General features: G+C 36.2%; 1 protein-coding gene across 6 annotated transcripts in view; it reads left to right on the top strand.

The window, feature by feature from the left end:
• The first annotated feature begins 3,443 nt into the window (after positions 1–3,443).
• Positions 3,444–13,668, top strand: part of LOC124161510 (intersectin-1) — an 86,413-nt gene continuing 76,188 nt past the window's right edge. For all 6 annotated transcript variants that reach the window (XM_046537854.1, XM_046537850.1, XM_046537853.1 and 3 more), the window contains exons 1-4: positions 3,444–3,578; positions 3,896–3,929; positions 4,072–4,222; positions 4,310–4,470. In XM_046537854.1, coding sequence (XP_046393810.1) covers positions 3,914–3,929; positions 4,072–4,222; positions 4,310–4,470 — 328 coding nt within the window. In that variant the 5' untranslated portion in view covers positions 3,444–3,578; positions 3,896–3,913. The remainder of the gene's footprint in view (positions 3,579–3,895; positions 3,930–4,071; positions 4,223–4,309; positions 4,471–13,668) is intronic.

The following is a 13,668-nucleotide window of genomic DNA, read 5'->3' as shown; positions in this document are numbered from 1 at the left end:
TATTATGAGATGTTTCCCTGAGCTCTGTGCCTCATGCATGCATTGGTAGTCTCAGACGATGTAAAACTCCTATCTACTCGTAAAGTAACTAGGTCCCTGTGACATCATCGCATGGGTGCCAATCTGGCCTTTTTCAACTGAGGATAAAATTGACTGTTGCCATTCGTCTAAACCGGTATTTCTAAAACAAAATAATTTGTATATTATGAATACACTAATGGTGGGTAACGAATCGCAATCAATGCCTTTCGTTTTCTTTATTGAAGGAAACTACCCTATTGTATGGTATGCCTACTGAATGTGCTATTCAAAATACGTAGCATGGGCGTACCCAGTGAGGGGCAGGAGGGGGCGGTGGCCCCCCCCTTCCCTCAGAAGCAAAAATTGCAAATGTCTTTAAAGAAAATAATATTTTTTTCAACCTTTTCCATGCTAAAATCTTACCTACAACTTGAACAACCATGGCTTGCCCCCCCCCCCTAGTTTTGATCCTAGGTACGCCCCTGATACATAGTCTATCATACAGACTCTGAATATTCAGCCAACTCGGGAACAGCTCCAGTGTGTTCTGCTTCAGTGCATGATCTCATTGGACGCTTAGTGAGAGAAGTCAGCTGTTTTTATAAGCAGGAAGTGCTATCGAAACAAACTGCCCACTCTTACCATAAAAACTAAGCTCCTCAACCAGTGCAGTGACAGTGCTCTTAAATTTTTACCCCAGGATCTGCTCCATTGGTTGAATGTGCCCACAGCTTAGATTGCATGCAGTTTACTCAAAATAGATATGTTATAGAGGACTTACTGTATGCTTAATGTAAACTGTAGGCACTAATTGCATTTATCCCAGTATATAACTGCTGTGTAATTAGTTGTTTCAGGCATGACTCTATGGAATCTACTTAACTTAATGAAAATAAGGAAAAAATTGTAATTCCACGTAAATATTTAATGTACGACCTAGGTTTCAATGTGGTACACCATTGTCTGATAATGACGACCATGGACGTCCTTCATCACCTGTCCTTTGTACCTGATCCACGTCACCAGACACAATGACGTGCCACGTCGAAGTCCAGGTCGCACATAAGATATTTATGCGGAATTAGAAAGTTTTCTTTACTTTTCCTTATATAACTGAAGTATTTGTGACTATCTATGCATGAATTCACATCAATAAAATATTTTATTGCCATCTCCATTACTAAACTATATCACTTAAATGACAAGAGCAGGTATAAAGGGATAAGTGGAGGAGTAACTTCATGTAGTCCTTTAAATCATAAAAGAATTAGACCTGCTCTGAGTTTGAAGTAAGGTGTATAATAAAAACCAAAGAATATTTTACAAGTGATATCAGTTATGTATTGGTGAAGATAACTCTTAGCTGTAAGAGGCAAGTACAATAATGTGACTAAAGTTGTAACACTCTTAAAGAGTGGACCACTGAAATACATATTGTAAATCCTGGGTATTTGACTTCTTCATAATGTTGGTGATATAATTTCTGTGTTCATAACTCTCCCTTGAATTCACACCAAGTTCTTTTACCCATCAAACTACCTTCATTTACAGTCCTTAACATCAAGTCAGGAAATCCTGGTGGCTGCCCATGTTAAGGGAAATGATTCTTCCATTGTAGAATTTTTGTGCTCTGGGTCCTAGGTACCCATGGGTACATTCAATACAGTGTGTGTACCTCACAGCATCACCCTTATGGGGTTGAGTAGTTTTACATCAGAAAATCCTTTTTGGTTTTTAACTCTCGGAGCTGATGTTTTATATAGTTGAGCCTAGATTATCTGTTATATCACTGCATATTGAATTACACTGAGGAATTTTTTAACTTATTTTCCGTTGTCTTCAATGTTTGAGCTGCCGGTGGGTAAAATGGGCATGCTGGTTTCAAAACTCTAGCTAGTTTTCTTCTACCACATCAAGTTTTTTCACTATTCCTTGTGTGATAGCTAGGTCTCTGAACACCTATTTAGGTAAAGACTTTTCTGAAAAGTAGGAGTAATTATTAAGCTAAATGTTGTAACAAAATGGCTGTAAAGTCATCTATTTTTTTATTATGAGCATTTAAAATACCTCTTACAAGCCATCAAAGAAAAATGTAATTTGCACCATCGCCATCCTGAATGACATCAGCTCATGCAATAGTGTGGTTCTTAACCAACTTGATCGAGTACATTATTGAAGTTTTCAGTGGAGATATTGTATTATTGTTGTTTTTATACTGTGGTTATTACGCCATATTTTTTGTGTCATAGTTATTCCTTGATATGTCGAAGCGTAGCTTCAAGTACTGTATTGTGCCTAAGTGTAGCAATACGGCTAGAAATGCTCCAAATAAATATTTTTATATGGTCCCCCAAGACTTAGAACAAAGATTGGTTTGGATGAGAAAGTGCCGACAAATGTGATTGAATGAAGAAAATGAATCCTAACATTAACACAATGTTTATCAGATTTGACACAATCATACACTCATCTGGTAACCACTCTCTGCTTGTCAATCACTGGAGGCATCATTGCTCTCTAAGTGGCTCATGTTAACCTTATTCAACTGATGCTATAGGAGATCAGTGACAGGAGCACAGCTACTATAATGAGTCACAGGCATGTAAGCTGATAGTTGCTTCGTACTTCAAGCTTTGGTGTTGCACAGGTTCATAGGCGGATCTAGGGGGGGGGGGGGGGTTGGGGGCACGGGGCACGTGCCCCTCTCCCCAGACCCTTACGAAATATGGAAGATTTGAATAAAGTCCCATTATCATTGCATTCGTTTTGTATTACAAGGTATCCTTGTGCCCCCCAGAAAAAATCTTGGATCCGCCCCGGCACAGGCTGCCTACACAGTTATTTTTTTAGTCAATTCACATGTATCTGTATCTTTGTATAAAATGTATCTATATCTTTGTATGTATAAAAATAGGGTATCCTTTAGCTTAAAAATTTGACGTGATAGATGAAAACTGAGGTATGTAATTATCCAGAGGCCAAAAGTTAGTCTAAAACAAGTCGCAGATCTAAGACAACAAAATGGCTATTCCCGAGTGTTATCCACCATTAATTTCCCTCGCCAGTTCCCGAAACACTATTATACTACCCCTTTGTTACCTGTTGCAATACTATCCAATTTATTCGTGAAAATATCCGTGAAATACTGTGGTAAGTAGAAGAGTCTGAACAAAGGAATTTTTTTATTTGTATTGGAAGAGAACAACCGCTCTGTAAACACAAGCGACCTATTTACGAATCATTTTTTGTGATTTCGTTTTATTTCTTATAGTTGAAAATATAGTTTTTTTATCATGAGGCGAATTGAATAATACTAAAATAAGCTTTGAAATAGTATTAGAATCCCCTGCGCCAGTTTGAATTCCCACCTAGAGCGCAGCGGTGGCGGCATCTTTTCATTGTTCCTTTATTATTTTTTTCTGACGTTTGGAGTCCTCCCATTGATTGTATCGATCATGTCTTTCAGGAAGTTTCAGAATTGCTTAACCCGAATAGCAATAAGATAGGTTCATGTTCACTCTTCAAAATTAACGTATATGTCTTCTTGGTAATATAAGGTGTGTGAATTGAGCTTTGGGCTTAGTACTATGACTTAGATAATAGATCAAAAGTGAAAGTGAAAAGCTTGTAGGCGTACAATCTTAGTGGACGAGTTCTGATATCATGCCTTAAGTGTTTTATTTACCTTAAGGTGCGCATAAAAATCCGGCGAAATTTCATAGTGTCCATTTTATTATATTTAGGTCAATATTTCTGTCCTAAATATGTATTTATTTGTTGGTTTCTGTGTTTGTGGGTTTCATTGATTTCTTCACGATCGCCCAGCGTTGCCTGTTATGAGAGCTTCATAATCACCTTTTCCCTTTATATTTAGGAGGCGAAAAACAAGACAATGGCTACCGGAGCAGGTAAATCATTATTACTTCTAAATTATGGCTTTCATTAAAAATCGATGTGTGCGAATTAGTAGTCAGCTGACCTTTCTATGTTTTCATCCACTAAGTATTCCCTCGAAATCATATGTAAAGTTTAAAACTTATTCATTTGCAGCTGACCCTTGGATGATTACTCCTCGTGAGAGGGCGAGGTATGAAGAACAGTTCAAGTCATTAAAGCCTATCAATGGAATCATTACTGGAGCCCAAGCAAAAGGCTATTTACTTCAGTCGCAGCTCCCTCCTCCTATTCTCGGTCAAATATGGTAAGTTATGAATGTAAATGTGATGTGAAGTGATGTTTATATTTAATTAATAATAACAATGTTTATTCATCATCTGTGGTTTTGCAGGAGTTTGGCTGATACTGATTCTGATGGAAAGATGGATATTAATGAGTTCAGCATTGCATGCAAACTTATAAATTTGAAGCTTAGAGGGTTTGAGCTTCCTAAAACATTACCACCAAGCCTGCTGGCTACTCCATCTTTGGCAGGATTGGCCACAGCCACAGGTACATAGATATTTTAAATCAAGTATAGTGTCTATTTCTATATTCCTACTCCCTGCAGTTAATTAATTAGTCTAAGGGAAATTTCGATTACATACCCAATCTACCTAGCTTCTATCTTACAATTAGGGGAAGCAGTGTTCTTTTGTCAAGATTTTACCTTTCTGGCTTAAAGAAATCATGCATGAATGATGGCTCTGCATTTTAAATTGCATTTTTCTATATTTTTGCCTTTTGCAATCAATGGTCAAGTTTTGTTGATCATCATGGTTTAGTATCAGTCAAGTTAACAAAGCTTATGAATAATTGATTAAAACCCCATTCAAAGCAGTTAAAGTAGCCTCTCGAACTACAGATAAAGAATTTTATAGAAGATCAAGTGTTTAGTTCTCCATTTAATCACTCATATTATTTTATTTATTTCTTATTTTTATTTTATTTTATTTATGAGTTATTTGTGAAATTTTTAGCATTAAATTTTGTGGAAAATGCTGGTAAATTGTAATACATAGTTTGAAAAATCAGATTGTTAGTTTTACACTATGTTCATTTGCTATCCTAGCATTCTCTCGTTTCCTGATTTAGTTGTTCATTTGTAGCTGTAGCTATTTTTAAGACTGAATACTTATAGTTTTATTGTATGTGTATGTACAGTACAGTAAAACCTCTTTATATCATAATAAAGGGGACCAAAATTTGGGCATTTTGATGTATGGAGGTTTACTATAGAGAAGTTTTAGTGATAGGCACCATTTTTTCATATCCTTCGGAAATTAAAGGCACTTCTGTCTATTGAACCATTATATGTATGTGTTTAAACAAACATGCATGCATTAGTGAACATATATATTTATTATTTAATAATTACAGAATAATTACGAGCGCTATCGCATGATTTTTACCATGATTCGAGAGAAAACGATGTGGTCTCTTTTAATTCAACAGCCACTTAAAATGATTAGGATAGTTGGATACCTTTTTTCATTCTCTGCTAGGTATTCTCTCATATGGAACAAAATGGCCACAACTAATGATTAACGTGAAAATTACAGCATAATAAAGGTGTATAAGGAAAAAAATAAGAGTTAAACATTTATCGCTGAAAATGTCACTCCATGTACGTAATCGTGGCTGCATTATTGGTCTCTTGTTGTCTCGGTACGATTTACGGAGGTAGTCAGGCCGTCTCGGGGATGTCTCCTTGGTATGATAAGTGGAGGTTTTATAAGATAAAGAGGTTCAATACAAAGAGGTTTGCCTATAAATTTACATGTAATTCTGACGGAACCGTAGGGGTGGTATGAAGTATGGAGGTTTATGATGTAAAGAGGTTCACTACATAGAGGATTTACTGTAGTTATGTTTGCGTGGAAAATGCTTGTTTTTTGGGCATAGTTTGACTCTGATTTCTTTTCAATTGATGGGTTGTTGAATCCATTCTCCCCCTATGAGAATATTTTTTGCAAAAACCATTTTTCTGTTACCCTATGCACACATGCGATTCTCCTTTCTATACCCTACTTTTCCAGATACTCTTCATTAACTGTTTGTATGCTCATCAATCATGAAAATTTAATTCACATTGATAAACTAATTGAGTAAAGTTTTTTTCACCTTCAAAATATTTGTTGGTCCAACCGCATATTGATCTTAGGGGTTTCAATGTTAAAATATAGAGGGGATAAGAATATGCTATTTCCTTGGTTTTTGGGCATGAGAAAACCAATGTAACCACTTTAATTGTGAAAAATCCTGCCATGACTCCTGTAAGGTCATGGAGTTGGTCCCCCCATTGGTCAGAAGAGTGGGAAAAGGGAAATATAGTTACCAAGGTGTCAAATTATCGGCATTCATGGGTACCCAAGTGTCCAAATATCTGTATTGTCATTTTATTGAACCCGAGCAGTTTTACATGGGTCAAAGTTTTATGAGGAATGGTCCAAAATATAAGGATTATCAGTATGTAAAGTAATTGATAACAATAATAATTTTTATTGTTCCTAGAGATCACATATGTTCCAGTGACATTGAAAGTCGTCAAAATAAAGTAAAAGTTACAATTAAATGAAGTGATATAATATTTACAATTTTTACAGTTTAAAAGAAAAGTTACAATTTTTGTGACCGATGGGCAAAGATTACTCAGAGCCCAGCATAAAATCCTTCAGGCTATAGTAGTTGTTTTCCATTAAATATTTCTTCAAAGTATTCTTGAATCGTGTTGGTGGAAGACATTTGATATCATACGGTAATTTGTTGTATATTTTTGATAGGGAGAAAAAGTCCTTTTTGGCAGAAAGTGCTAGGGTAGTCTTTGAGGTGAATGTCATTGGTGGTTCTGTATGATGTATTCAGACCCGTCTTATCAACTATGTCACCTCCAATTGCCTTAGTAAGGTCAAAGGTTGCTGAAGTAAGGGTTGGATTATCAAGGCAACCAGCATGTCAAACTCTAGTTTTGGAAGGTTGCTATAGTCAATGATGATGTCCTTGAGACCGCTATTGTTTGACCACCAGGAGTCATATTTTTGTCAAACATCCCTTATATATTCTTCAGACTAGGTAGGCAATGTACATTTAACTCCTGATTATCCAAGCCAATGATGAGGAGAGGCAATATGTATAATGGGAACACACAGATAACCCCAAACTTTTGCCTAAATTTCTTTTATTTTTCATAATTTGTGTAAATCAGACTAATTCTTTTTATTCATGCACATTGTATGTATTGTATATATTTTAGATTGTTGCAAGGCCTCATTAACAGCTTTCTTCACCCAACCTAGGACTGTTTTAGTGGGGATAAAATCATTGTGCATACATATTTTTCCCGCTGCATCACATACTCCAACAAACTATCTACGCTGGCGAGTGTGTGGCTGTGACTCATGCGATCTCTATTCCCTTCATCTCTGCTTCCACTTCCCCCACTGCTTTCACTTCCACTACTTCCTTCCTGTCTCATTTGACCTCACGACTGGCTGCGGTGTAAACCTGGCTGAGTATGACGAAATCTCCGGTTCTTTTGGCCTTTGTTCAACCATATGCGAGGCAGTGGCAATAATTGTACATTTGCCGTATGAAAAATTCATTAAAAGATCATAGATAACAATTTCTTGTTTTACGATTGGTTTTCAATAGAAGAAATCTAATAAATCAAGAGTTTTATTCCTTTGCTCTTCGTCTTTGCAATACTAGAGTAGACATCCAAGTAAACTTGAAACATTCCTTGTCAGCTAGTAAAGAAAATGTAATTACGTTTTATGAAGGAAATCCTAATGGAGCCTTGCTTAATGTATTGCATTTAAATTTGATAATTCCAGCATTTTTGGCATCTTTTTTCATAAGGTCGAGAAAAACGTAGGAAGAAGGTGAAACTCATGCACTCTTAAATCTTAATCCATAGCAGGAATAATCCGCGTACGGATAATCAGGAATTTTATATTAATGGTGAATCACGGGTTATATTTAAAGGGTTGCCAGCCATTGGGCCCTTTATGCAAATTATCCACCAAATGACCTAAGGTTATATGGTAGTTGAAGATCACTGGTATATGAGACAGCCACCCTTGTGATTGAAGATAACTGTTGTCGTAGAACTTGGAAGTTTGCTGTGCGTGGCTGCATACACACCACAAAATTTGCAATGAGTAGGAATCCGTGTGATGCTTATGTAAATTACTTCTTTTTACTTCATTTAATGACTACTTGGTTAAATTTGGTATTTCTAGCAATTTAAAGAGTGTAAACTACATCCAGGGAATAATATGTATATTTTTCATTCCTTCATCAAAAGAATAAAATTGCGTTATGTATATACTGCCACCTGGTCCATTTGAATCCTCTCGACTTGGTAATGAATTTGGAATACCTATTTGGATATTATATTTTTCTTCATTAATACCAATTTTATCATTTGCTTTGTCTATTGTCATTAAATTAAGCCAAATATATGGATATTGGCCCTCTATACTTTTCATGCGAGATATAAAAGCCTACAAAATGGTCTGCCACACTAAGAAGTTTAAGGGGGGCAATAGAAGAATCAGCAGCGTGTAAGGCAATACTGCAAGCATCAAAATGAAATGTCAAGCTATGCAATCTCGGAAACTGAAACTTCTCCTAGACAGTGCATCAACTGATTAGGAAATGAGATGAATCGAGTGATGTAAGACAAAGCTATTGGAAGAGTTTTAGATTTGACAAAAATGACAAACATTCTGGAAAAGCAGGTGAAACACTGTTGCGTGTTTTTACTTTTTCTATTTGGTTCATCCTTTGGGTAAGATAAGCTATTTGTTTATTTAAGTTACTTGTGATCACATGGTTTGTTCAGCAGAGTGCCATTGGTACACAAGCCCATTTTGTGTTGGAGAAATTACCATTCACCAAACAGTAACGACTAAAGTTGCTAAATGGGAAAATCACAGCCTTAAAAAATCCCACTATTAAGTTAGGTCATTCGTAGTGTTCTCATTATTGTGTAAGCTTGTGATAAAGGAATTGTACTGGATAGGAGAGCTTAACAAAAGCCAGCTTCAGGTGTGTGGATGCATCACCTACGAAAATTATAAGAAATGATCATAAAAATTTTCAGAAATGAAAATCAATCAGAGACCAAATAAGTCTAGCAATCATATGAACCAGTTGTGCTGAATATTTGTCAACCATGCTTCATCCCACATTCCATGCATCCAATGGGGAACTCATTATGTGTTTCCTGATTCACCATTTGTGGCATTGTCCATCCATAAGTTTTTTTTTGAAGTCCCTGTACTCCCTTGCCTACCTTTCTCTCCCCACCAACAGCTACATATATACTGCCTATAGGACAGTGGTCTTTAAAATATTGGCAGATGGGGCAAGATGTCAAAAAATGGGGCAGATTTGCTTTCTTTCCCATCTCATCATCACTGAGGAGACATTCATATCCAAAGAAAAAATTGCAGCCAAATTTCACTCTTGGTGTTAATTCTCTCTTAATTTTCAAATGAGAAAATGTGAAAATTGTCACCTACTTTTCATGAGTTGTTGACTAACAGTTATAACAAGTAGGACACTTTTTGTGCAGCAAGTAGTTAGCAGTGCTGCAAGCAAGTGCAACTATAGTTATGTGCTATAGGCTATGCTTAAAACAATTGGAAATCAAAGTCAATTTTTTTCATCAGCATGAAGCTGCAGTGTGACTCTTAATGTAGGTGATGTGTTACATTCTCTCTTCCTCAAATTATGTAATATGTTACATTAGAAACACTTGAAAAAATTAAGCCTGGAAAAAATGTAGTTTACTTATACATATTTGTATTTTCCAGATTTCTCTTACTTATTGTATAGTTTATGATAATAACCATGTGTGTAAATACATCAGCGTGTGATTAGAAAATATAAAAACCTATAAATTTTAGCACTCTTTTGAAATATCTAACCTCTTGTGCAATCCCCCTGTAGCTGTTGAAAAATTTATGATCCACATCCTACACAAGATAAAAAAAATTTAAAGAGGATAACTACATAATCACAAAAAAACAATTGCCAGAAACATCTTAATTTGTAAAGCTCCAAAATTTTGACTGGAATTAGCTCTAATTAGCATTCAATAGGTATGCTGTTCTTAAGTTATACTCACCACCATCGCCACTGGGCTAGATGCACACCAAGTTGACAAAGGGAAGATTATATGAAATGATATGGCTGTGTAGACTTTAGGGAAGTCATTAGCAACAGGAGCTATGCCAGGTTGATTTATGAGGCTCAAAAGTATCCGAGAGGTTATGGCCCTCTTAGCAGGATGTGTTAACGTCGACAACTGATGCTGTTTATTGTTTCACTTCAAATATCCCGAGGAGTAGACAACTGGGCAAAGAACAGAGAAATGTTGTTTTCCTTATTTTTCAAAATCTCTCTCAATGGTTAATAAAAATAAATTGGTGAACAAGCCCATAACGTACGTATATGCTAAGGTTGAAAGTCGCAATAAGGTTGAAAATTGAAAAAAAAAATCATTTGTTTTAGCCGGAATTCAAACTCAGATCACCCGATTGTTGGTCAGGTATGCTACCAGTATATGTACCCATCAAGCCATCTTCTTTCAGGGTTCCCACTCAACCTTGAAAACCCTTAAAATCGTGCATAGGCCGTGAATTCCGTATGCCGTGAAAAAACCTGGAAAAGCTGTGAATTTCGTCCTAAAGCCTTGAAAATCTCTCAATCTTGATTTTATGATCGTAGGACTTCAATTGACAGATTAAAATAAAAATGGATATTTCGATCATATTTCAAGGTCAGTCATGCGCAGGCATGGCCACGGATTTATCTGGACATGTCCTTTGAAGCGTAATTATTTGTCCGTGTGTCCTGATGATACATTGACCTTAACCCTTTTAGTGCGGCGTGCCAATATATCGGCTTTTACTGCTCGGCTGAAAAGTGCGGCGTGCCGATATATGGGCTTTTAAGTTATTGTTGTTAAATTTTAGGACATTGAAATAAAAAAACTTATATATCAGTAAATGTATAAAAATATTGTGATTATAGTCCAATTTAATCTCATTAATAAAAAAAAAACTCTTAAAGATATCTAAAAAATTAACTATATTATGTTTATTTTTCCTAATTGCTACATTTTATTAAAATACCCTCCGCATTTTTCGACTGCACCACGGGAAGAAGTTTAGCACTAAAAGGGTTAAGGCTGTACCGAAGCCGGAAGACTGGTAAACTAAGTGTTCATTAACACTTGTGAAAATTCAGACACTTCTTAACTTCCCTGGCACCCTGGTCCCTCTATTTTCCCACTCACAACCCTTAGCTAGAGCTGAATTTTGCAAACGATATGTAACGTCAGGAGAGATATGTAGCGCTTTCTTTGCTGCTTTTGCATTCATGGTGTCTGCCGCGTTTGTTAAATTTGTAGTTAACATGCGGCCGATGATTGTTACGTGATCAATATTTCTGCCTAAAATGGTTTATCTACAAGCCATGAATTTGAAGACATTTAGACCGTGAAAACCTGGAAAAAACGGTGAATTTTATGATTTAGATTTAGTGGGGACCGTGTCTTTCAAGGGGAATCTCAGAGTGGGTTAACCAATCAAGGTGTGGATGGAAGTCGTGCTTACTGAGCTACTGTCAAGGAAATAAACCTTACTTTGTTGCTATTCCATGATGGAGTTTGGGGCAGTGGCTTAGTAAGCACGACCTCCATTCCCTGTGCCATCACCTTGTGGTCTTGAGACATCTACACCTTGTTCCCAGTCTGAATTTATCGTGATAGGAAGATGAATCATTCTGAGAGGAGGAAGATGGCTTGTTAGCGTAACTGGTAGCTTATCTGACCAGCAATTAGGAGATCCAGGTTTGAATCTAGGCTAAGGTGGTGTAGAATGAGTTTTTTCATGGTGAATTTCATCCTTGGTGTTTATAACTTTGCACCTTTGTGTGTGACTGCGTGCAAAGTTACTTGCACTTAGTCAGTACGTATGTACTTAGTTGGAGTTTATACGTTAGAAACTAACTTCTACTAAACTCATTTAAGCCAGACTGAGGTAAAATTTACAAAATAATTCATTTACCTTAACTATTTTCTTTTAAATTATCTTTTGCTTATCACACATGGAAGTACTTTAATGAGAGATATTTGATTTATAAAAACATGAGGCAATTACAGTGTTCATCTCGGGACTTGGGACTCAGTTTGAGTTCAAGTGAGGTCTTTTGATAACAACATGGCAACTGAATCAAGTTTGAGTTGTGAAGACTTGTGTAATGCTATGGAATACAGTCCGAAGTCGCAATAGAGTGGGCGATATCACAGTTACAAGCATGTTGGCTATGTTACTTGTAATACGGGAAAAGTATCAGACTTGTAAGTGTCCTTATTATTTTCATTGACCGTGCATTGTGTGATAGGGGCAGGATAATTTATCACCTATTTAAAAGTTATCAACTCAAGCGTATCATATTTTTTATGTATTTGACTTTTTTTTCTTTAAGCTTTGATAGAATAATTGAAGTTGGGAAATGAGTTTTTTTTAAATTTAAGCATCAACCATCTTTGTTGATGGCCTAACCTTTCGATGTTTGACCTTATGGTGTCATTTGTATGGGATGAAGCTGGTCAACGTAGGATAAAAAATATGTGAAAAAAGTACCAATTGTTCATCACCATGATTTTCCACGAAGTTGCCAAGAAGCCATCAAGAGTTGGAAAAGATAAATATCTTTTAGGAGATATTTATTTTTTCCAGCATTTGAGTTTAATGTATTCTGAAAAAGTCATTTTAGCTTTGCTGTTGGGGCCTCTGCTCCCTGCTAAGTGTTAAACTTTTGTTTATTATTATTTTTTTTATGAATATTAATTATCAATGTGTTTGTGGTATAATTCCTAGTTTTATAGCCATTGTGCTTGGTGTAGTGTTACCTCTTTTTTTTACACTTTTGAAAGGACCACATAAATAGGGTGGCTATAAATATTTTGGCCAAGACTGGGCATCTTAGTATTGGAGGGGGGGGTCTTCAGTGAAGTCGAAAAACCTATAGCCTTACTCCATGGAAATAGATTTGTAAAATTAAATCCAAGACTATGAATACAATTAGGTAGGATGTGCTTTGGGGAGGTGAGTAGCATGGTGGTGGGGACAGAATCCAACAATAGGGAAGGGTGCTGCTACATTGCTCCTGTGGCTTTCGGCTCCAAGCTGACGGTGTTCTTTGATAATGCCACAGTTTGATTATTGAACGTTGAAGTTGCTTAGAGTATTTGCATCCTAAATTCTTACTGCTGTATTGTGCTACGCTTTCTGTTATAAACTTCTATAAGGACATAATTCCTTCAATTTTTTCACAAAACTGGGACTTATTGGAGAATTTTCGGAAACCAACAGGATGCCCTCTAAAGCAGGCCAAACCGGGACATATGGCCACTTTAACCGTAAATATGTAACAAATTCAAAGAAAGTTTTAAATAAAGGAGTTATTTTAGGTGATGTCTTTGTAGGGACCTGATCTTTTGTTAAATTTGGAAAAAATGTTGGATATAGAGGAGAGAAATACATTTCATGATTTATTTGACCTAAAGCTGTTTGATAAAGACTTTATACTTGCTACGAGTGTGATGCGCCTGCTCCCAACGGGCTTCCCCCACTCTTTTAATGCAGGTCCACAGAGGGATAGGCTGTTTCTAATTTTAAAATGTAAAAAAAA

This window comes from Ischnura elegans, chromosome 6 (assembly GCF_921293095.1).
Source record: "Ischnura elegans chromosome 6, ioIscEleg1.1, whole genome shotgun sequence".
Classification (NCBI taxonomy): Eukaryota; Metazoa; Arthropoda; class Insecta; order Odonata; family Coenagrionidae; genus Ischnura; species Ischnura elegans.
This window is presented reverse-complemented; position numbering and strand designations above follow the sequence as displayed.